Source organism: Misgurnus anguillicaudatus, chromosome 2 (genome assembly GCF_027580225.2).
Source record: "Misgurnus anguillicaudatus chromosome 2, ASM2758022v2, whole genome shotgun sequence".
NCBI classification, from domain to species: domain Eukaryota; kingdom Metazoa; phylum Chordata; class Actinopteri; order Cypriniformes; family Cobitidae; genus Misgurnus; species Misgurnus anguillicaudatus.
Window position 1 is genome coordinate 50,120,193 of NC_073338.2, and position 23,808 is coordinate 50,144,000.

Consider the following 23,808-nt stretch of genomic DNA (forward strand, 5'->3'; position numbering starts at 1 on the left):
TAATATCCTAATAATTTTTTGGCATAAACGAAAAATCTATAATTTTGACTCATACAATGTATTGTTGGCTTTTGCTACATATATACTTCTGCGACTTAAGACTTAAGGTTTTGTAACGCAGGGTCCCAAATGACTTGCATAAAGAGTTGCTGATCACATTATCATGCATGTGTGTTTGAATTTCAAAGTAATGAAACAAACTTGACACATTTTTAAAATCGTTTGATGTTTATAATCGACACAAGGGTTTCTTAATCTTTTCATAGAACATACAACAACATGGACAAATCATTTTCTTCAGCCTCATAAAAAACCTTGAACACAAACTCCCCATCATTGTTCATTTAAAAACAAACAAACAAAAATAATGAAGTACAGTATATATCAGAATGCATTGTTTCTATTGTATCCATATCAGACGATTTGAAAATATCAGACATATTCATCACTATAAGGCATTACACCTAAACGTGGGACTGTTTTCCTTACTTTGGGAACTGTCACTCATCTGCAAACAAACGTGCTAAAAGTAAAAAATCATTTTAGGTCGGATCACTCTGTAAATAGTTTTATCAAATCATTCAAACAATCCATAAATTGCCTGCAGGATATTTCTCTGATCATAGGTGGACGATACCGATCTATTAAAGAGAGGCTGTGTGCGTCATGCAAGGTGCAGCATTACAAAAATGTGCGTGTATGTGTTTTAGGAGATCGTTGTGACGTGATGATCTGTATGACCCGGTCAGATGCACACTCCATCTGTAAATGACATCATTACTGTACATCCTATGGGTTACATCACTTCCTGTAACTTCTATAAACATGGAGAGATTTCATTGAAAGAGGAAAGGATCTCACTGATGCCCGTCTTATGGGGCGGTCAAACTAGACTTTGAGCATGCAAATATTTTTTGGACATTGCAGCAAATATGGCCGTACATGAACTTTGGTATGCAGCAATATGCAAAATATCTTCATTTCCGGTCTGAAGCATTTGCATGCATATGAATGAAAGTCAGTGGAACGAAAAGTGTAGTGAGACCGCCCCTTTAAAGCTCGGTCAAACACAAATTTCATTCATTGTGTGCTTGCATACAGTAAGTTTCTATTCTTAAACATCTGTATTGGGTAATACTGCCAGACTTTTGTAAAATGTTACCGCAATGTTACAATGCTGTTCTAACAATATGTGTGCGTACAATAAACATTTTCCACTCGCAAAAGTGCCGTGTGTGTATTTAAAACACACACTTACTTGACATGAACATAGCATGTATTAAATACACATGTTCAGTATATTCCTATTATTAGCTTTCGTTCGACTTGGACATTAGGGGTCTTCTCAGGTCCAAAGAAATGCACTCAATCCGAAATGATGAAAAAATTAGACCCGAGTCCGACCCGAACCAGCGTCATATATTTTTATCCTGACTGTACCCGAATGTAAATGGCAGTGACATGTGTGCAGTCTGCAGCTCCGCACGCACCAGTAAGACCGAAAAAAAACCCTTGCAACCAATTTGGCCAGCTGCTATTTTTTTTTTCATTTGTTATCCGACACAAAGGTAACCGCTAAAATGTATATTCAAAATTGATTGACAGGTCTGGCTCAACGAAAATTAACCTACCGCCAGTCACATGATGTCGCAGGGGCTTTTGGCAAACAAAGGAGGTGTTGATAAAGGGCTCGATGCACATATGCGAGACAGTTTGGGTCTTCTCGGGTCCGTTCGGCAAAACCACATTCATTTTAAATTACACAAGACCCGATGCCGCTAATGCAATACCTGGCCCTTGTCCGAGGCACACATGAAACTTTAAGACCCAAACCCGCTTGGGTCTCCGGTCGGACCTTGGGTTTTCGTATCTAAGTGGACCCGTGAAGACCTCTAGTGCACAGTACACACTCGTACATAAAACACATGACGGTGTATGGTGATTAAATTACACCTCTCATCCTATCCTTCAACACATGCTGGTGTACTTTTGTTACGGTAAGTACCAAATATTGCTCGAGTACTGTCGGCCTTTAAAGATATGCTTGAAAATGTGATTGTGTTAGTATGTTTATTTACATCCAGAATACATACATGTTGTGTTTACTTTAGGACAGCCCTGGAAACAAGTGTGCAAAGAAAATACTATGCAATAAACCAAACAAGGCCTTGCAGAGGTTGTTTTCATTATTAAAAGAAAGCTGAGAAAGTAAAAGACTCTTTCAGATGTGCTTTGTGTTCTGGGACCCATTCAGAAAATCATTAAAAGACGTTCTCACGCCGAAAGGGTCTTCGCTAAAACCAACATTTGTTATATAAACGCCAGGGTCTTAATTAATAAATAAATATAATGTAACACCATCAATGACTTGTTTTGTTGGGGTCGGATAATCAGTTGAAAACGGACATTCGCACCTTCCCATCACAGAAAAGACACAAAGGCAAGCAGAAGACCAGCTCTAGGGGTGCCATATATCAAATAAAAGACAAAAACGTAGACAGATCTAAGAACATTCTGTGGTGTTCGTATTCAAGACAACAAAAAAGTGATGCATTGGCCAGTTTCCGTTGCATTTTTGTTTTGGCAATGTAACTAAACCCACCCCTCCACAATCCAACCCAGTCCTATAGAGAGTCCTAATTGGTGGATTTGCCTGTCAATTATCGCCTAAGCAGGATTGTGACCAGTGAGAGAAGATAAAGGCTGACGCAAGGAAGATTCTGGCTGCTTCTGCCATTCACCACCTTCTTGTTCTCTGATGGATAGGCGTAGACTTTGGGTTTGTCCGTGTTTGGGACCGTGAGTTGTGGAACCTGGGAACACTGGTTCTCGGCACACATTCCACTTCCTGAACCGCTGATGTCATCACCTACAAATGAGAACACGAGGCAAAGAAAGTGATGTCAAAAAAGGTAAGCTAATCATTTACATGAACTACAAATAATTTTCAAGTCTGACAGTATGTGTTTGAAATAATGAAGCTTTTACAGACAATACAGGATAACCATTTATTACTGTATTGAACAAGCAATGCTCTCTCCTGAAATAGCAACTCTCAAGCAAAAACATAACATTTAAGGGAATGTGTGCATAAAAAAAGCAAAAAAATCTGCCAAAAAAATCTTTAACTTTGTTCTTACTCCATTTTTTTTTTTGTTTTAGACACATTCATTTAAATTGTATATTTTTTGTCTAAAAACTAGACATATTTTCCTAGGTCATTTTTGTTAATCAAGAAATTGCCTCTTAATTTAAGAATTTTTAGATATTTGCACTGAAAACAAGACAAAAATACTAAGAAAGTCATTTTTTTGCAATACTATGTACCCCAATCTTCTATACAGATATAAAAATGTAGAGATTGTATGCACTGTGTGTCGCTTTGAATTAAAGCATCTGCAAAATGCATAAATGCAAGTGCCGTGAGTCTTAAATGAGACCTCAGTTATTGTTTATGGACCCAAATGAACTGAAATCAAATAAAGTCTTCTGTTTCTCAGATAATTCTCTTAATGGGCATCTATTATGCAAAATTCAATTTTACAAGATGTTTGGACATAAATGTGTGTTGGCAGCGTGTTAACACAACCACCCTACATTTAAAAATATCTACATTTTTAAATCCCACCAAACAGTCTCATTAGACATGCCGTATTGATTCTCTCATCAATGTGATGTCACACTGATTAAGCCCTGCCCACGGTCAATGACTGATAGTCCTGCATTAACATAGTTTCTGCCCTCAGCGAGTTGTGAGATACTGTTTTCACAGGAATCAGATCTATTTAAAAAAAATCACTGTCTCTGTTAGTAAGGGATAGGAGCTGTAGCTCATGTGCATTTTAAGGTACACACACAAAAACAGCAAGTTTTTGCTCTCACCCAAACAGAGGCACTTTGGACTTATAATAAATTTTCTATAATAAATGATGTTTTTGGGACAAACATCTGAGACGAGGTTTTGACTAGATGAAACCATCAAACGGTTGTCTTTTGAGCTACGAAAGAGACATCTCTGGAAAATAAAACATTGCATTGATAATCTTCCTCAACATTAGGGCTGTCACAATGATTAAATAATCGTCTCATCACGATTGTTTGACGTCATTGCAGTGATTTTAGATCACCGCAATGATTGCATTTCTCTCTAAAAAACACAAGGGGGAGCTGCAGCGCCGGTATAAACGAGACAGTATCAGATGACGCTCCTTAACTGACAATGTAACGCGATACATTGCAAAGCCATTCAATACAGTGGAAAAACAGCATTTAAAGATCTGCTGCAAAAGTTTAATACGCAGTATGAATTTCCAGGTAAAACATACATTTCTAAAACAGCAATTCCAAATTTAGGGAATTGAAGCATGCTTTTCTTAAGGATCTGTAAGGATTTTATTTTTTTTGCAGCCACTACAGACATGTGGTCCAGTAGTAATATAAGCTTAGTAGGATTGGCTACTATTTAAGGTCTGTTCTGGTATAGTCAGTTTATTTTGATTGCATTTTTATTTTCAGTTATTTTTCAGACAATTTATTCTGTTTATTTCTTATGAAGAATTTTCAGTTTTTAAAAGATATATTCATTAAATGATTACAAAAGATTTAATTTAATGTCAAAGCAATAAAACAGACAATTAATCGTCATAATCATCACAATTTATTAGGCAATTAACCAGCCAAATTCCATAATCATGACAGCCCTACTTAACATTTCTACAATCCACATCAGGAGACTGAAATCTTTACTTACTGGTGTCCTGAAAGTCCACATCGTTCCCATTGATGGCATACTTCAGTCGGTTGACCATAATCTTCAGTTGCATGATCTGTTTGCGTACTGCCATGTCTGGTTTGGTGATGTCGATCTCCACCTCAGGATTATTGATCTGATTAGCCAACCCGTCTCCCATCACGTCGGGCAAATACCTGCGACAACACATATATTCAAAGCTGGGCAGTTAAGGATCAGTGGAGAGTATACAGATCAGGTGACCCTTCAGTCAAAATGTACTGTCAAATAGTCTTATTAAAGAGTATAAATGTGTTGCTCAAAGCTGAGGTTGTGAAAAATAATTCTTATTTTTTAATGCAAAATTGCAATGTTTATTAGGAAAAATGTATCTGTCTGGGTCATTATTTGAAAAATAAGAAATTTTATTTTAATTTCTGAAATATACATCCACCCTCTTTATGGCGATCCTTGCCTGATGATGTAGGTGGAGCATCAGTTAACCCCGCCCCCTCCAACTGTCAGTCTGCTACGAGTTCCCTTTCTAGATGAAAAGCCTACTTTTCCATATCCAATCAATTTACAGTAGAATACACAAACACCCCCTATTTTTCATGTGGGATTTTTCGTTTCACTTGGAAATACGTCACGATACGGAAGCAAAGTCGATCGCGACTTACTGTTCACCGGCACCTTAAAGTGTCCTCACCTATTGACATCAATGCCGTTCCAACATCTGTCCACTTCACTGGGTCCAGATTCACGATCCACACAGAGTTTACTCGGCAAAAGAATCCAGTACTGCATCACGTCTCTTAACATCCTCGACACATCAGATAACTGAAAGAGATCAGAGAACAACATCAATATTCAATCTGTTGAAAAATTAACATCTGAAATACACAGTGTTGGCGAAAGTTAAAAGTAATGCATTACAATATTAAGTTACTCCCCTAAAAAAAGTAAATAATTGTGTTACAAGGTTACTTTTCATGGAAAGTAATATTTGGGTTACTTTTAAGTTACTTTTGCGTTACTTTTTCTTACTTGGATGAGGCTTTATCTCTCTTGAAACCAACTTGAAATCCAAACTTAATCAAAACTTTTATCATCTCACGTCTGTATTCTTTAAGTGGGTGATTCTCACGAAACCATTGAAACACCACGGCACTAATGATTTTAGCTTTAAAATGTGTAATATAGTAACATTAAAAAGCATCAGAATTAACACAATACTGTGTTCTACCTTGCACAATGTATGATTTCAACATAAGAATTTATAATTGTAAATTTTATCTCATTTTCTGCTGAAATTCTCATTACCGCAATGTGTCCGGCTGTGTTTGAACATGCGTTATGTTGTAATTTAATCAAATTAACACAAAAATATTAAGAAAAAAATAAATAAATGGATGTTTTGCTAGGCTACTTTAGATGACAAAAAAAATATTTACTGAATATTCATGTATAATAATAATGAAGAAAAATTAGGAAAATGATGTGTCCATGCCTGATGTTCTCATCATCCGAAACACTTTTTGAGAAGATTTTAAGCACACATACAGAATTTTAATAAAGTTTGATTTTGAGTGACCAAGCCAGTTACTTCAAGATGGCTACCAGGTAAGATCATTTTTTTACAGTTAATTTGAAATATTGTCTTGTCAGAATGCTTACACGACATTTTGATTATCATTACCGCAACAGATGCTTATTAAATGTTAATTTAATTAATAGAAGCATAATACTTTGATTTTACATGCATGTGCAGAATCTCCAAATTATGTTCTTTCAGGTTTGTCATGTCATTTTGAAAATATGTCAGTGTTGATGTTTTCTGACTTATTATGTTACAAAAAGTGTTAAATGATAAGTAAAAGTTTTTAAATTAATGTTCCCATTTACTCCAGACTTTGTTTTTCAATGTCTGGTGGGAAAAAAAGTAAATTTAAGCAATTTTTACATTTTCATGCTTGACATCTTTAAAACCAAGTTTTCGTGAGAATCACCCAAATACATTTGACTTGATCTCCGCAGTAAAGGTCTTCACGGGTCCACTTACAGTAGATCCAAAAACCCAAGGTCCGACCCTAATCCAAGCGGATTAGGATCTAAAAGTTTCACGTGTTCATCGAACATGGGTCAGGTATAATAACAGTGGCATTGTGTAGTGTAAAATTTTTGCAGAATGGACCCGAGAATACCCAAACTATCTTGCGTATGTGCATTGCGTCCTTTTCCGACCACTCTTCTGTTTGCCAAGAGCACTTGTAGGTTAATTTCAATTGAGCTAGACTTGTTAACCAATTTTGAATGCACATTTTAGCGGTTACCTTGGTTTCTTTGTCAGATAACAACAGAAAATATGTAGACTGCTCAGACCTCAGTGACATTTACATTCGGGTCCAGTTGGATTAAAAAAAAATGCCACTGGTTCGGGGCAGACTTGAGTCTAATTTTCATGGGTTGGGTCTTAATTTAAAATAAAAGATTTATGCATGACGAGTTAGGGTAAAAAGTGATTCGGGTCATTTCGGGTCGGGTACATTTCTTTGGACACGAGAAGACCTTTACTTCACAGCATGCAAACACACTCACCAGTTTCTCCAGTTGAGCTCCCGGTGTGCTGCTGACCTCATCAGCTGTGTTTTTACCTCGCTTGATCTGATCCTCAGGACTGAAGCTCAGCGAAGGTGAACCACACGCCTGAAACACCTGAGGGATATAACGTCACATCAGGGACTGCAGTGGAACAGACGTCTCATGGCATGGGACTGAGTTTATGATACAGAGTCCATACAGTCATTTTACCATATTACTACTGTATATTAGTAGCCGAGCAGGAGTTTAAGATTTATTTGAAGGTAATGTTGTATTAAAGTCAGGTGAAAGTAAAGAAAGGCTGACCTTGTTGTTGAAAGTGTTGAGGTTGTCTTGCATATAGAGGACAGCTTCAGCGATACGCTTGGGTAAAGACAGAACCACTAAGTCCACACTGTAAGGTCGGCTCAGTTTATCAACGGTCTGCAGCATGGCATCTACACACACACACACAGTAAACCTCGGGTCCTTTTAGTGGTTTTTACATTACCAGCAATAACACACAGAGAGTATTGTAGAATAAACCCAACAGGGTGATTGTGACGTGAAGAGGGGAAATTATTTGCAATAACAAGCTGAACGTACTAGGGATGTGCACAAATGGTCGAATATTCGATATGCAAACCTTTCACGATTAAGAAACATTTCCTACCGGCTTTAAGCCAAGACACATTCAAACAAGTTCAGAATTCAAACAACATGGACATGCATGTGGTTTAATCATTTGTAAACAAAATCTCATACATGTTATTATAATTATGTATATTTGAAAAGTTTGGTTCCAAAACGCAATAAATCAGTCCCTCCAGAAAAACGCGATTGTGCGATCGCGCAATATATTGCATAATCAGCCAAAGTCCGCATATTTATGCGGGGCTGCATTTTTTCCAAATACGACGCACTTTCGCCGCATTAATACATATTTTGCGCACAAAATATGTGGGGCTTGCATGATTTCATAATCTCCGCATTTTCGTAGCAAAAAGTCACATATATATTAGCAGAAAGTTGAAAAATGTTGCATTTACTTCCCAAAAGCGCAGCCGTGTCCTCTATTGCCATGGGAACGTTATGAAGTGACATGATTATGTGACGTGAACATCATTGCAGCTTTCGCAAATTCCCGCAATTCCATTGCATAAATTGCATAAATATCCCGCATATTCCATCGCATTTTTAAGAAAACGTGCCACAAAACCGGGGATTTTTGCCCGCAACAATCACAAAAATTGTTTGCGTTAAATAAATCCATTTTGACTAATTTCGGTAAAAATTTGTTTTCTATACCAAGAAAGTGACAAGATGAAAACCACTATTTTTTGTTAAAAACTTTCACATAATGAAAGTTTTTCAGATTAAAAAAACATAAAAAATTCCAATCCATTATTAGATTTTCAAAGATTTATTATAAAAACTGGTCATTTTCTCCACAAAATGCATTAAATCCATGACCAAATGGATTTTTTTCACAAAATCCAATAAATCCAATTTTTTTTCCAAAATGCTATAAATCTATTGAATCATTATATAAATATGCATTGATCTTTGCCATGTTATATTTATTTTGTTGACTAGTGGTATACACTGATTAAAAAAATAAACATTAATGGCATTAATCAAAACACTTTAAGAACACTGTCATTGCTGCTGTCACCCTTGGGACGTCGTTGCTGAACTTTTTTGACAGCGATCAGCTGTAAAATGTTTTGTTCTTGCGCGATTTTCGTTGGCTTTGCATAAAATAATGGAAAGTTAATGTGTGAAAGTTCAAGACAGAAGCTTGACGCTGTCGTGTGAGAACAAGCAAGTCGACATTTTTCAGTCTCCCGTGTGCCTTTCACGTAAATTATTCAAAACGTCGTTTATCGTTGATGGCTTACGTTTCATCCCCGCCACAGAAAACCACCACAGGTTTTTCAATGCCATCAAAAGTATTATTTGTTTTTGTTTGTTTGTTTGTTGATCATGAAGTACAAAGTAGATGAGGAAAACTCGGATTCTGTGTGTATTCAAAGCACCGCCATTGTTGAGCAGATTTATTGCATCCTGCAGAGAAGGAGGACTGGCGTTTATTGCGTTTTGGGAAAAAAGGGTAATATTGGATTTTGCGTAATATTAAGAATTTACTTTTTAATACTGACCTGATACAATATTGATTTTGGCGGTAACTCATTATTATTTTTTAAACGCCGTTTATCGCATTATTGGAACCAACCCTTCATTTATATAAGTATTAAGCTGCATCTGTCAAGGTGACTCAATGTACCCAGATGAGGTTGTATCATCACATTACACCCACCTGCCAGGTTCCTCCACTCAGAGTCCAGATCTGCTTGATTGGCAAGGCAGCCCTTCATGACGTTCTTACAGTAGTTTGAACAGGGCTTAGCAGAGGCCACACCACTACAGTGAGGACAGTACGTCATCTTCATTACTGCACGAACACATTCAGTGCTCAGAGGAACCTGAGAGAGGGAGAGAATATACAATATTCATTGCTATACGTTGTGACATACAATATACTTATTTACTTCTTTATTGCGTTGTTAAGATTCTTTTTCTGAGAAAGAGACAAATAGAGAGGAAATAAGAGAGAGTTATTCTATCAATTTATTAATAAAACTGTCAAATGAAACAAAATAAATATGAGTAAGAAGATGTTATTTAACTATAACAAGACTTATTTTATAAAGTGATATGATAATACACCAGTAGTGACTTTTGCAGAAGCGCACTTCACAATGTCGGTTCTGTAATGATATATTGCGCAGTCCTACCCAGTAGTGTCCCGCTTTCATGAAATTATTTGGCCTGCCAAAGCCCGTCCCACACCACTGTATCTATTTTTACAAACCGCCCCGCACCCACATCCATTAAGTAGACATACTAAACATTAATGTAAATGAAACAGGCTTTCTTCAGCCTAAAAGATCTCATACTTTAGTATCACATTATTGACAGAAAATACTTGGTGAGTAAGCAAAGATAAGCAAAGATAATGCAAAGATATATATAATGATGTTTGACATTATATTCTAACCACACCATAGAATTGCCTTTTGGCCACAACAAACATGTTTCAAACACACAACGTTATAGCAGCCAGAAAAAAACAAGCTAAAAATCAGAAGTCAAGAGCCCAGCTAAAACAAATATTGATCACCATAACGGTGCCTTTAAATAAAACAAAGCCAACATCTAAACCTAAGTTAAGAAAATAACTCTACAAAAAAGATGTAAAATGCAATTTAAGGTTTCAAACAGAAATGGTGATAGAGAGGATAAAGTCACAGATTGTAGCTTTTAACACTTTTTACTTTTTAACAGTCTATAGTGTGGACCAATAAAAACACAAAGCAGTGTTAATTTAACTCTGGGGATAACTCTGGGTATTTTGGTAACCCTGAGGGTCCAGCGGGTTATGAGACGACCCATGGATCACTAGCAGACCCAGACTTTAGAAATATAGGGGGCTTAGCCCAAATTTAGGGGGTCTAGGGGCATGGTCCCATAAAATCATATTGAGTAGTCTAATTGCACGCGTTACTGTGATGTCATCCACCTGGCTATATATAAATATATATTTTTTCTTAAAATTATGCATGCATGTGTGCATATTTATATATACATAATTTTTATTTACAGATGTAAACATTTCTTAAATATATACATGCAAGTGTGTGAATTTATCTATACATAATTATTATACACAGTTCACACACATATATGATGTAAACAAAAACTTTTATTCTGCTGTGGATTAATCGCGATTAATCATTATGCATCCCTAAGTCGAACACACCTATTTTAAACATCTTAGAAGAAAGCTGATAAGTAAAGTTGGTTTATATAAAGAGACATCTCAAACATGCTAACACTGACGTAGTATACTAAATTAATTTATTTTAGAAACGAGAAAAGATTCAGGACCACCTCACTCCACCCATGGTCCAACACAGAAGTCAATCATAAAGACCTGAGAACTGCAGTGTCTCACACAATAAACGCGTGAAAATGAATTTCCATGAATATTCCTCTGCTTGTTTCTTACAGGTTTCCCATGTGACCCCTGAATGTGAGCTGGTAAATCATTGGATGGTATTGTAATACCCATGATGCTTTTCTGCACAGATAGACACATTGGCAGCTAAATAACCCACAATGAGATGAGCACAGTTGACATCATTCACAAGTTTCCCACATATCTAATCACAAAAGAGAGTTTGTGTTTGCCAAAAATAAAGCACATCAAAAAATAAACTGGTTGGAAAGCTTCATTTCTGATGGGCTGGTTAGGTTCGATTCGGTTCGGTTCAGATAGGAAAGTACTTGAAAGCTGAGATTTGCTTTTAAGGATAATTAAATCAGTTTAACTTTATAAACAACACTGGCACTGAAATTCAGTTTTTGTTTAGGTGTAACTCTGGAGCCGGCATGGCATTTGGTTTGTGTAAATGTAAATGGTTTCTTTCTTTCCTGACTGCAGTTTTTCCTGATATTCAATGAAACTTTGAGACAGCTTCACAAAGCTGAATGTCAAAAGCTGCATATTGGGAAAATGTCAACAGCTCAGATGCAATGACTTGTGCGAAGCACCGGTGATGCTTCTGACGCATCTCCAATGAAAATCTTTAATGCGATTGGACGACGAAATGCTTACAATTAAATCTTTTTCAACAGAGGGCATGCATACATTTCCATTTGATTGTAAAATACATTTTAATTCACGCTGAACCAAATAAGGTTGACATAGAGTACAGTAAGCACTTCTTTATCCTGCAGTTATAACTCGGCCACAGCAAGACTGCGAAACAAAGAACAATCTGTGGTATTCTGCCCGAGATTAAACCAGGTCTGGACTACATTTCATTGGAAACGTTTGCGTTCTGGATGGAGATCAGTTTGCAAATATTTGTGTGATTTTCTTAAAGACATTCTTGGAAAGCTGCAGCATTGATGTCTTCAGCCAAACCTAAGATTTAAGAACAAAGAGCAGATTTCTAACGGTCAGTATATGGTTTTTGGATCCTCTCTCCAGCTAAATGGAAAAAGGTTTAAACATTAAAGATGCCAAAGTAACATTAGAGGTTCATTTGTAATCATAGACACACAATTTAGAGACTTTGCGACTGTTTTATGGTACTTGTAAGCAGGTGTTTGTATCATACATTTTATATTTTATATTTTAGTCATATAGTTATAAGTCAACCTGATCAACAAAACGAATACACATTCCTGGATTTACTTATCTGGACTTATTATCTGTGTTTTTATTTTCAAAAGAAAAGATTTTTGTCATCAAAATGCAACTGCAACCAGATGCATTTGTTATACAACACCTTAACTGGCACAGGCCTTTTTAAATGGGGGTTAAGCAGTTTACATTTATTGTAATAAATAAAAACAATGCATAAATGTTAGGTTTCGCAAAAAATGAGGTTTGTGTTACACTTTTAGTGGTTTTACCACCAATGGCCGCTGTGTTTCAGCGATTTGCTGCATACTCTTGTCACAAATTAATAAATTACTGTCACTGCATTATTATTACTGCTTAAATGTTTTGAAATATAAAAACTACATTTTAGACCTTTCCAACAATATATATTTTTTGATAGATTAAAATTTACATGCAAAATATTAAAGTAAACTTAGGTGTCCCACTCACGGTTACTGTACATATAAAACGTTCCTGTTAACAAAGAAATAGAAATAGCCTTTTCAACGTAGCTGCAAAGTGTTTCTGTTATATAAATATTTAAGATGTACCGATATATCGTCCTATAATTGGTATTGGGCCATATGTCCTGTCAATCAAAAGAGAACAGAAAAATCCAATAAATTGAGGTTTGTGTATAGAAAAATGTAAAGAAACATCACTAGTTTAATGTTCAATATTAAAGGTCATTATATGAATGAATAACATTCAGAAAATTTAATCTGTAAAAATTAGTAAATGCAAGTTAATATAATCACCAAACTGTAAGTAATCGGTTTTTGGTATAGGTGGAAACATTTAATATCCGTGTGTCTCTAATAAATACTGTCTCTGAATTCAGAAAAATACTTTCAGAAATGTTTTCTCATGCACACGCATCTCATAGAAATTCATTGTTTTTATATCGTATTTTCCATCACCTAGCACTGTAATCCTCACACAAACCTGACATTTTACATTTGAATTGAAACATAATTTGGCGAGATCGTAAGCCTTTCTTCTTTACAAGTAATGACCACCAAAAACACCCTAGAAGGTGAAATTTTGTCTTGAGCTGTATTTGTCACACATTACAAACATAGCAAGAGCATCATTCAGCGAGAGCTGGGAGTACAGGATGACACAACCACACACAATCTAATGAGGAAAGAAAATGAGAAAATATGATGAGCGAGAGAGATAGACACTAACAAATGGAGTGAATTGTGAGGAGGAGGACGTGTGAAGATGCACAGGACGATCTAAAGAGACTGAAGAGAGAGAGAGAGAGAGAGAGAGAGAGAGAGAGAGAGAGAGACAGAAGAAGCTGAAGGAAGACATTACACCTCATCAAAGCCACAAGCATCTGTGATTCATCAGATCAGGGAGAACAAGAGTCTGTACAATTTAACACTGAACACATATTCATTGGCTCGTGGACCACACTTATTGAATAATAGACTGGACAATTTAAGTCACAAAAACCAGAAGCACCATATTTACAGAACAAAAACAACGTTGCTACAATAGAGATATACAGTCATGATGTAGGCCAACCGTGAATGCTATGGGTTCGGCTATGGGTATGTCTTTGGAATATTAAATAGGTTTTCTCATTTCGGATTGGAAAACACTGTGTGATTTTTGACAAATCAAAATAAATTAGCACAAACGGACCTCAAACATGAAATCATGTTTTAAAAATGTTAGAGTAAAAATATAACTCATACATAAATATACATTTTTGATTCGCAGTAAGTGGACAGAATATTGCACTACTGTTAAACATTTATACTATCCATTGCATTCATGAATTGAAAAAGTGAAATAAATGAAAATAAAATGTACTTTGCCGATTTCTTTTTTATATATCATTGATCTACAGTCCATTCACAGTATTTACTTCAATTACATCAGAAGTAACTGTAATTAAATTACTGGAAAAATTAAACATAATTAAATGACATTATACCACGGGTCTGTTGAATGCTGTATTCTGATTGGCTGAGAAATGTTCCGTGGGTATGCATTAATTTCTGATAACCGCACACCTAACTTGTCAAGTGTCTTAAAAATAGGCACTAGAAAAATGTTTGTGGTAACCGTGCTATAAGAGGAATAATTGACTCCGGTCCTTTGAATTATTTGAAAATAATGCTCCGCTTCGCATCGTGACGCATTGCACCTTGGGTGTGCATTATTTTTGTATAATTCAATGGCCCGTCGTCAATTATTTCCTTATGTAACTAATTGCTTTTAACTAGTTACACCCAAGACTGTATCTAACACGTGCATCCTAAAGGAGACTGAACAAAACAGAGCCAGAATGTATTTAAAACCCAAAACATCCGTCTTAATAAAATGAGCAGTTTAGCTAGAGGTTAATGTCGTAATCTTTTCATTATATCACCTGTTGTCAATAACTGCTGCTGTAAATCTGACACCCTGGGAAACAGATTACACATTTCCATGATTAGAAAGAAAGAACTGCTTCAATATGCATCATGACAAATGATAAAACAGGTCATATCAGGTCTGATCAAGAAAGGTTTAAAGTAGGATAAAACATGATGAAATATCTAGAAACATTGGATGTTTTTGCTTTTTTAATCAAAAGATTATATGTATTTTACAAGTCAGCTAATTTATAAGAATTTATACGAAGTTAATTACAAAAGCAATAATGATATCTCAGCCCTAACCCTAATGTCATGAAGCAAATCATACAAAAATCTACAAATTTGTACGAAATCATATAAATTCGCTACCTTGTATAATACATACGAATTGCTGTGAGATCATGTTGTTCTTTCAGAAATAAAAACTATTCTTAGATTAAAAAGGGAAATAATCATAAACTAAATGATTTCAAATTAGATACAATTTGGCTTAAATAGGTAATCTTTGTTTTATTAAAAGTGATTTAATGTTTCTTATGACACAAAGTTGTTTTCATTTGGCTGCATTCAAATCACATGATGTTTGTTTTGAGATATTTGTACACTAGGAATGATTCAAATTATAATCTATTTAGTGCAAAAATTGGTGCTTGAAATCTACTCCTGCAATCTCTATGATGAAATCCCAATGGTGAATTTCATCAGTGTGACACGCTATACTATACTATCCCATACTAAGCTAACTATTTAAACTATCCTGTTTTATACCTCATAATATGAATATACTATTATATATACTGTATTACTATTATAACATGTTAATGGGTGTGTCTTTAAAATGCAAATTAGCTGATCTCTGCACTAAATGGCAGTGCCGTGGTTGGATAGTGCAGATTAAGGTGCGGTATTATTATAATAAGATCCCCTTCTGACATCACAAGGGGATCCATGTTTCAATTACCTATTTTCCACATGCTTGCAGAGAATGGTTTACCAAAACTAAGTTACTGGGTTGGTCTTTATCACATTTTCTAGGTTGGTACAAGGACTGGGGACCCAATTACAGCACTTAAACATGTTATCAAACAGCTAATGTAAACAAATGCAGTCAAATGTAAAAAAATCATTTGGGGTGAAGATAATATGGTACGGCATAATATTATTTAATAAACTTAATAAATTGGCATTTTTGACTATAACAAATTGCATAAGCAACCAACAAGTCTGTAATGCTTGTGTCCCATTTCCCATCTCTGACTGCATCCAATGAACCTTTAAAGACTTCATCACGCTTCCTTTTTTCAGCATTTTAAGCTGCGATGGATCTGTGTTGGTAAAAAGCAGAAGGTAAAACAGCTGTGTTAGCCCGCTCTGTTTAACCTGAGCTCACGTTATCCCACCAAGACCCTCATATTTGTTTAGCTATGGCTGTATAATCCGTTCAACAGACACAAGTTAAATATTTGCAAAACGATTCAGGATCCATAAGAAAGACCCGACAGAGCATTACAGTATACTGTTTTCACATGCAAACTTTTGACTGACAGTGCAAATGTTATAATACTCTTCAACCTTTATTCATTTATAAACATAAAGATTATCCCAGCATATTCTTATCTTTCATGTTTTATGAGGCTCTGCTTGTTCTTCTGTCCTTAAATGGCACAACCGAGGCATGCGTGCTCGAGGTCGGGGGACGGTCTAGATGTGCTCTCCTTAAAGATTCTCTATTTAGCAATTAGTATGAAATATGGCCGCTCTCCTTCAAGTGTGCGAAGACAGATGTTTGTCGACTGGCCTACATACTGTATGAGGACGCACGGAGCCCACGCTGTCCTTAATAAGAATGAATAAAACACAGGAATGACCGGAGAGCAGAGGAGGACAGACCAGCTGTGCTTCATCACTTTATTATTCTTCATTTCCTTCCTTTAACGCTAATACTCCTCCTTTTACTACTTTTTTAAAATCGTTCATCCTCCATATGCAAACTTTATGACAGTACAGGATAGGATGGTTCAATAAACAGGGAGTTTGTGAATGACAGGGGTCAATCTGCATGAAACCCTCGCAAACGTGTGGCGGATATCTCAGCTTTGTTAAGCGTGAAATATGTTTGAAAGAGAAAGGAAATTGGTGAACTGAATGAATGAGGAATTAAATGGTGAATGAGAATGAAAGATTGATAGATTTACTTAACAAAAAGGGTGAGAATGAAGAAAATCAACATGTGGGGCCACTATTGGAGAACGTGGAAGTATAAAATAAGGGTTATCGCAAAACATTTCTTTCCATATAAGGTTGAATATGAAAGATAGAGATAAGACAGGGTTGAATATTGCAGTATTATTCAATTCAGCTTCAATCTCTTAAAAACAGCTGCGCCTCATTATCATTATTCACATAAATCAGCACTTGGTGCAAATAGATATTGCTATATGCTATTATTGCATGATGTTCACTTTTTTATAGGATTGTCTGCATGCATTTTCAAGCAATCATGGCAGAGGATCAACTTTTGTAGATTCAGGTGTTTAAATGGCAGATTATGGACATCTGTGGCATTCAGATCAAGCCTGAGGGAAAATGCACTGTGACAACACAGAATTAGTTTGCATATTTACGCTTTACCTGATGCAAAAGTCCTTCGGTGAATTGCGTGTTAAAACAATGCTGGTGGTGCATGCAATTTAAATTTGTTGACCTTTTTATTATTTGAAAACCAGGATTTACACTAAACACTTGGCAAAACAATTTATGGTAAACATTGAGACCGTGAACAGCTTAAACCACAGAGAAAGTAAAACGTTGCGATATGCAATAGACAAAGACCAAATTATTATACAATATTTAAAGGAAAACACCACAGTTTTTCAATATTTCACTATGTTCTTAATTCAACTAAGACAAATTAATAAATTTCTATCTTTTTTCAATATGTGCACTTCAGCTTTGCACAGAGCGTTGTGAATGTGTTAGCATTTAGCCTAGCCACATTCATTCCTTAGGATCCAAACAGAGATGAATTTAGAAGCCACCAAACACTTTCATGTTTTACTGGATCCTAAGGAATGATTGGGTTGCGCTGTACAAACATGAAGTGCACGCATTAAAAAAGATAGGCATGTATTAATTTGTTTAAGTTGACGTAAGAACATAGGAAAATATTGAAAAACTGTGGTGTTTTCCTTTAAAGGGACAGTAAGTAGGATTTACCCCCATCTAGTGGTGAAATTATATTTTGTATTCAAACGAATAGTGCTCTCTAGCGCCTCGCTTTTTCCAAATGTGTGTTGCAACTAGGCATGGGCCGGTATGAGATTTTGTCTGTATGATATCCTTAAAGGATTAGTCAATTTTCTTAAAAGAAAAGATCCGGGTAGTTTACTCACCACCATGTCATCCAAAATGTTGATGTCTTTCTTTGTTCGGTCGAGAGGAAATTGTGTTTTTTGAGGAAAACATTGCGGGATTTTTCTCATTTTAATGGACTTTGGTGGAGCCCAGCATTTGGTACTTGGCTCAACGCTTAGCGGTTTTTTTCAACGGAGTTTCAAAGAACTATAAACAATCCCAGACGAGGCATGAGGGTCTTGTCTAGCGAGGCGATTGACATTTTTGACAAGAAAAATGGAAAATATGCACTTTTAAACCACAACTTTTCGTCTAGGTCCGGTCCAGCGCGACCTAACGTAAATGCGTAGTGACGTAGGGAGGTCACGTGTTACATATATAAAACGCACATTTGCGGACCATTTTAAACAATAAACTGACACAAAGACATTAATTAGTATCAGTTGACATACAACAATGTAGGAACGGTCCTCTTTCAACACACTTGTAAACACTGCGGCGGAGTTTCGCGTTCGTCCTCTGTGACCTCTTGACGTCATGACGTATTGCGTGGGGTCAGCTGGCGCATCACGACCAGATCTAGACGAGGAGTTGTGCTTTAAAAGTGTATATTTGTTATTTTTCTTGTCAAAAATGACGGTCGTTTTGCTGGGTGGGACCCTTGTGGCTCGTTTGGGATTGTTTGTGGTCCTTTGAAACTCCGTTGAAAAAAACTGCTAAGTGTTGAGTTAAGTATTAAATGTTGGGCTCTATTAAAGTCCATTAAAATTAGAAAAATCCTGCAATGTTTTCCTCAAAAAACACAATTTCTTCTCGACTGAACAAAGAAAGACATCAACATTTTGGATGACATGGTGGTGAGTCAACCGTCTGGATTTTTCTTTTAAGAAAATTGACTAATCCTTTAAGCAAAAATACCAGAGTTTCACAGTATATTGCGGGGTTTTTTTTTTGCAACACTAAAATGTGTTATTTTCAGACGTATACAGACAACAACTTTTTAACTGGACACAATACATTTTATTTTTAAGCAACATACAACATGTATGCTTGGGAAAAAGAAAGCCTTTAAATTAGAATTTTCTTTCAAAAAAATATTTTTGTAATATATATTAAATTACTTTATTAATGATTGAATTAATTTTGTGTTAACCCAGCTCATACCTTGCAAACGGTATTACAGAAAATGTTAGTGGTTTTGAAACCTCGACTGTTATACCTTGAAACCGGTAACCGAGCCATGCCTAGTTGCAACTATGGTAGCCGTTATGAACTCACTGATCTCCTTGTCCGTTTCAGCTGGTTCACTTGTTCTGAACGAAAACTCGCTGTGAAAACGCGTTGCGGTAGGCTAGTGCTTTTTGTCCCTCTCTGCTATCAATACGGCCGAACGACATGGAAACCTCCCTGGACTATTACCCGTTCAAAGAAAAGTCAGATCATTGACAGAGATCATTTGACAACAATGAGGACATATTTATAAATAAAGACACTGATTAAATAAAATACTTAAAAAAAACTACATGTCCATTTAAATACAAGACCATAAAGCTTGATTTCTGTAACAAAACATAAAATTGCAGCATAAATCCACTAGGTGGTGCCGTCATCCTCCATTGCGATGCTAAGAAGAGTCATGTGATCGTGGGAGATCGCTAACGTTGCTTTATCGATGACATATGACACATTTTATCATAGGAATATCCAATCTGTCCGCTTACACTGCGGATGCGAATGCATGTATCCGATTCATATCCAATTTATTTTCGATCTAAGAATATTACAATCTATGCGCTATTTTCCTGCTTACACGTTCGCTGGTCATATCCGATCTGTGCCACACGAGAGATAAAAAATTCAAACATGCAGTGTAAATGCGACCTTAGCAGTGTAAACTGAGCCACTTTACTGCCTTAATAGAGAGCCACCTTAATGGAAACATACTGACTGAAACAGAATAAAGGAGGATGAAACAGTCAAATCAATCATTTCCCCCCTTCAGTTCACACACACACTGCCCTTTTCAATATGCAGGACAGGCTGTATCTCTATGTTGTCAACCTTGACTTTTGAAGGGGTCGGAAGAAGAGTTAGATTCCCTTTACTGATCATTCACATCTCCGGAGAAGAGAGGACATATGATAAAGTAAAGGAATGAAACAGTGTGAAGAAAAATAATCCATCCCTTTATTAGGCTGCATTTACACCTATTGCCTGTTTGAAGTGACTCAATTCATTTTTCCCCATTATTCACATACTCTGATATTCTCAGATCGGTTTCAGGTCTCATTCATATGTGGAAATTAATCGAATATGAATTGGATACATGCATTTGCATTCGTAATGTAAGTGGACAGATCAGTCAAGATGTGTCATGTTTCATTCAAAATGCAACTCAGGTGGACACCACCCGCGATCACATGACTCTTCTGAGCAGTGCATCTTTGGCGCGATGGCTCAACTTAGAGTAATGTTGAAGTTTATGTATTAATACAGAAATAAAGCTCTATAATATTGTGTAAATAATCTTTTTTCTGAAGCAACTTATAGTGAATTCAATGGTATACATTTTATTCATATGTGTGTTGTATGGGATCCAAACAATGCAGTGCTCTACCAAGTGAGCTACGGGAACACACTGGCACCCTTTAAATTAGTAGGTGGGAATTTCAATTGAATCACATGATGATGAATGAGAAAGTCAAGTGAAATTCATTCATACCTGTGAAACCTTCCTGAGCGCTTCACCGCTCACCACCAGACCTTGCAGGAAAGTTCTTGCAGCTAAAACCGTACGTGTGATTCTGGTCTTCATCTCTCTCGGCGTGTCTCCGAAAGGCTTCAGTGTTTCCGACTGTTTGGCTACACACTCCAGATACTCTTCCTCAATGCTATACTGAGGATTTAAAGCTTTGAAAAGCCTCTCGAGCAGACGGGCCCAGAATTCATTCACCACCTCTTCCAGGTTGACTTTGGTCCCTTTGTAGTACCTCCGCAGCTCCGAGTACAGATCCTGAAACACCTTGGTAACGTGCGAGAAGAGAGGTCCAAACCCCGCCTGGAAGGAGCTTTGGAGCGACGCTTCAGAACGATTCAAAAGCTGCAGGAAATAATCTGAAAACAAACGAATAACACATTAAAGATGTGTTCACAGTAATTTACATCACTTTACATTTACATCACTTTGTTTATGTAAATGAGGAAGAGTCATATCACTCCCCCGTTAAATACGGCATACCTCAGGGATCAGTTCTAGGCCCTATCCTATTCTCGTTATATATGTTACCTCTAGGAGACATTATCAGGAAACATAACATAAGTTTTCACTGCTATGCGGATGATACCCAGCTTTACATCTCGTCGCATCCTAGCGAAACCCACCAGTTTTCTAAGCTAAGAGACTGCATTAGTGATATTAGGGACTGGATGGCACAAAACTTTCTTATGCTAAACTCCAATAAAACAGAGATACTTATTATTGAACCGAATCGCTACAAACATAATATGTCAGATTACAAGTTGCCCATAGATGGCTGCACGGTGGTGCCATCTTCCACGGTTAAGAATTTAGGCGTAATGTTCGACAGCAATCTATCTTTTGATAGTCATATCGCCAACATCTGCCGCACAGCATTCTTCCATCTTAGAAATATCTCAAAAATACGCCATATGCTGTCTGCATCAGATGCAGAAAAGCTTATACATGCTTTTATGACCTCTAGAATAGACTATTGTAACTCGTTACTCGGGGGATGCCATGCAAATCAGGTAAACAAGCTACAGCTGGTTCAAAACGCCGCCGCAAGAGTGCTTACTCGATCTAAAAAGTATGACCACATCAGTCCAATTCTGGCATCTTTACACTGGCTACCAGTTAAATATCGTATACAATTTAAAATATTACTAATCACCTACAAAGCCTTAAATGGCCTAGCGCCTTCGTATATTAAAGAACTACTATCAGAATACAATCCATCACGTAAACTGCGCTCACAAAATTCTGGTCACTTAATTATCCCTAGAATATCAAAAGTGTCTAAAGGTGGTAGATCCTTTTCCTACTTAGCCCCTAAGCTCTGGAATGATTTACCAAATAATGTTCGAGTATCAGACACAGTCGATCAATTTAAATCTAAACTTAAGACATTCTTCTTTAACAAAGCATTCACATAAAATGTCCAGTAAATGTACATTTCCCGCAGTAGTTAGTTTGTCTAGAACAAAGCACTCACATACCACATATGGGTAATATACTATTGCCGCAATAGTTAGCCTGTCTGGAACCGAGCCGACTTGAACCACTATAATGTTTGACACTTGCATTGCATGCGAACGGCCCCTACGCTAATAGAATTCTGTTTTTCTCTCCCTGTCTCGTCCTCAACCACGAGGACAATGAGACAAACAGACCCAGTTCCTGTTGCTGTGAAGATCATTGCATCACTGATCCACTGGCTGTCCTTCAACGTGATGACCAGCCGATGCCCGACCAACGACCACCGGCTAAACCAGTTTAATTCGCCTACCCGCCTCTTATCCCTACCGTTTCTATATATATATATAAATATATATTAATTCCTCCCAAGGGTTTTTGTCCTTCTAGGACTTTTTCCCATTGGGTTTTTTTTCCTAGAGGGTTTTTAATCCCAGGGAGAGTCAGCCAACTTTGGCTTAACTTAGCACTTTACAGTATACGTTACATTATTAATATGTTCGCTTGTACGGTTCAACCGCTTTCTCTACTTCTTATATTATCTATTGATTTTCTGTGTTCCCCTCTACATCTTCTCATGTAAAGCTACTTTGCAACAATTAACACTTGCGAAAAGCGCTATATAAATAAAATTGAATTGAATTGAATTGAGTAATGGGGATTAAGTCTCTGTACTGTTGGTTACTAACAGGTGTTAGCGCAGTCACAGATGCTCTGTCTGCATTAATGCGGTGTCATATCAAAGCATTAAAGCTATTAATAATGAATGACTCAATTGCTTTGTTGCGTCAAATAAGTGTAAACAGTGTGCATGTGTGTTTGTGTATTTACCGGAGGTTTGTGTATACAGTACCTGGATTTCAATTTGCCTGGATTACACGATTCTTGTGCAAATAAACTACAGGGCAAATGCAATGCAATGTAACCAGCTGCTGCATGATACAACGATCATCATAACCTGCTTACACATCAATCAATCCAACCCTAGTTCAGTTAGAATATAAATAAAGTAAAATGAAAGTTAATAATGGTACTAGATTTATAGTTGATAAATTAACTATAGTTGATAAAAACAAGTTGTTCTTTCCAAAACAGTTTACATGTTTTAAGATCTTTCCTTATACTACACCAATGGAATTATGTTGGGACGAATACTTGCAGGATGAAATACAGGGCTGTATGCTGTAAATAATATCATCTTGTGCTTCACATTTAATAAAGTTGACATGAATCATACTTTTGAAATGACCAAACACATTAAATCATTTCATGACATTACAGCATGTTATGTACAGTGCTTGGCAACATTTTTTTTTTA

General features: G+C 36.5%; 1 protein-coding gene across 1 annotated transcript in view; it reads right to left on the bottom strand.

Moving 5' to 3' along the window:
* Positions 1–209: 209 nt before the first annotated feature.
* Positions 210–23,808, bottom strand: part of LOC129443187 (glypican-1) — a 97,759-nt gene continuing 74,160 nt past the window's right edge. Inside the window, exons 3-9 of the mRNA XM_073857300.1 lie at positions 21,000–21,391; positions 9,630–9,795; positions 7,637–7,767; positions 7,328–7,444; positions 5,439–5,569; positions 4,751–4,926; positions 210–2,869 (exon numbers count right to left, since the gene is read on the bottom strand). Coding sequence (XP_073713401.1) covers positions 2,661–2,869; positions 4,751–4,926; positions 5,439–5,569; positions 7,328–7,444; positions 7,637–7,767; positions 9,630–9,795; positions 21,000–21,391 — 1,322 coding nt within the window. The 3' untranslated portion in view covers positions 210–2,660. The remainder of the gene's footprint in view (positions 2,870–4,750; positions 4,927–5,438; positions 5,570–7,327; positions 7,445–7,636; positions 7,768–9,629; positions 9,796–20,999; positions 21,392–23,808) is intronic.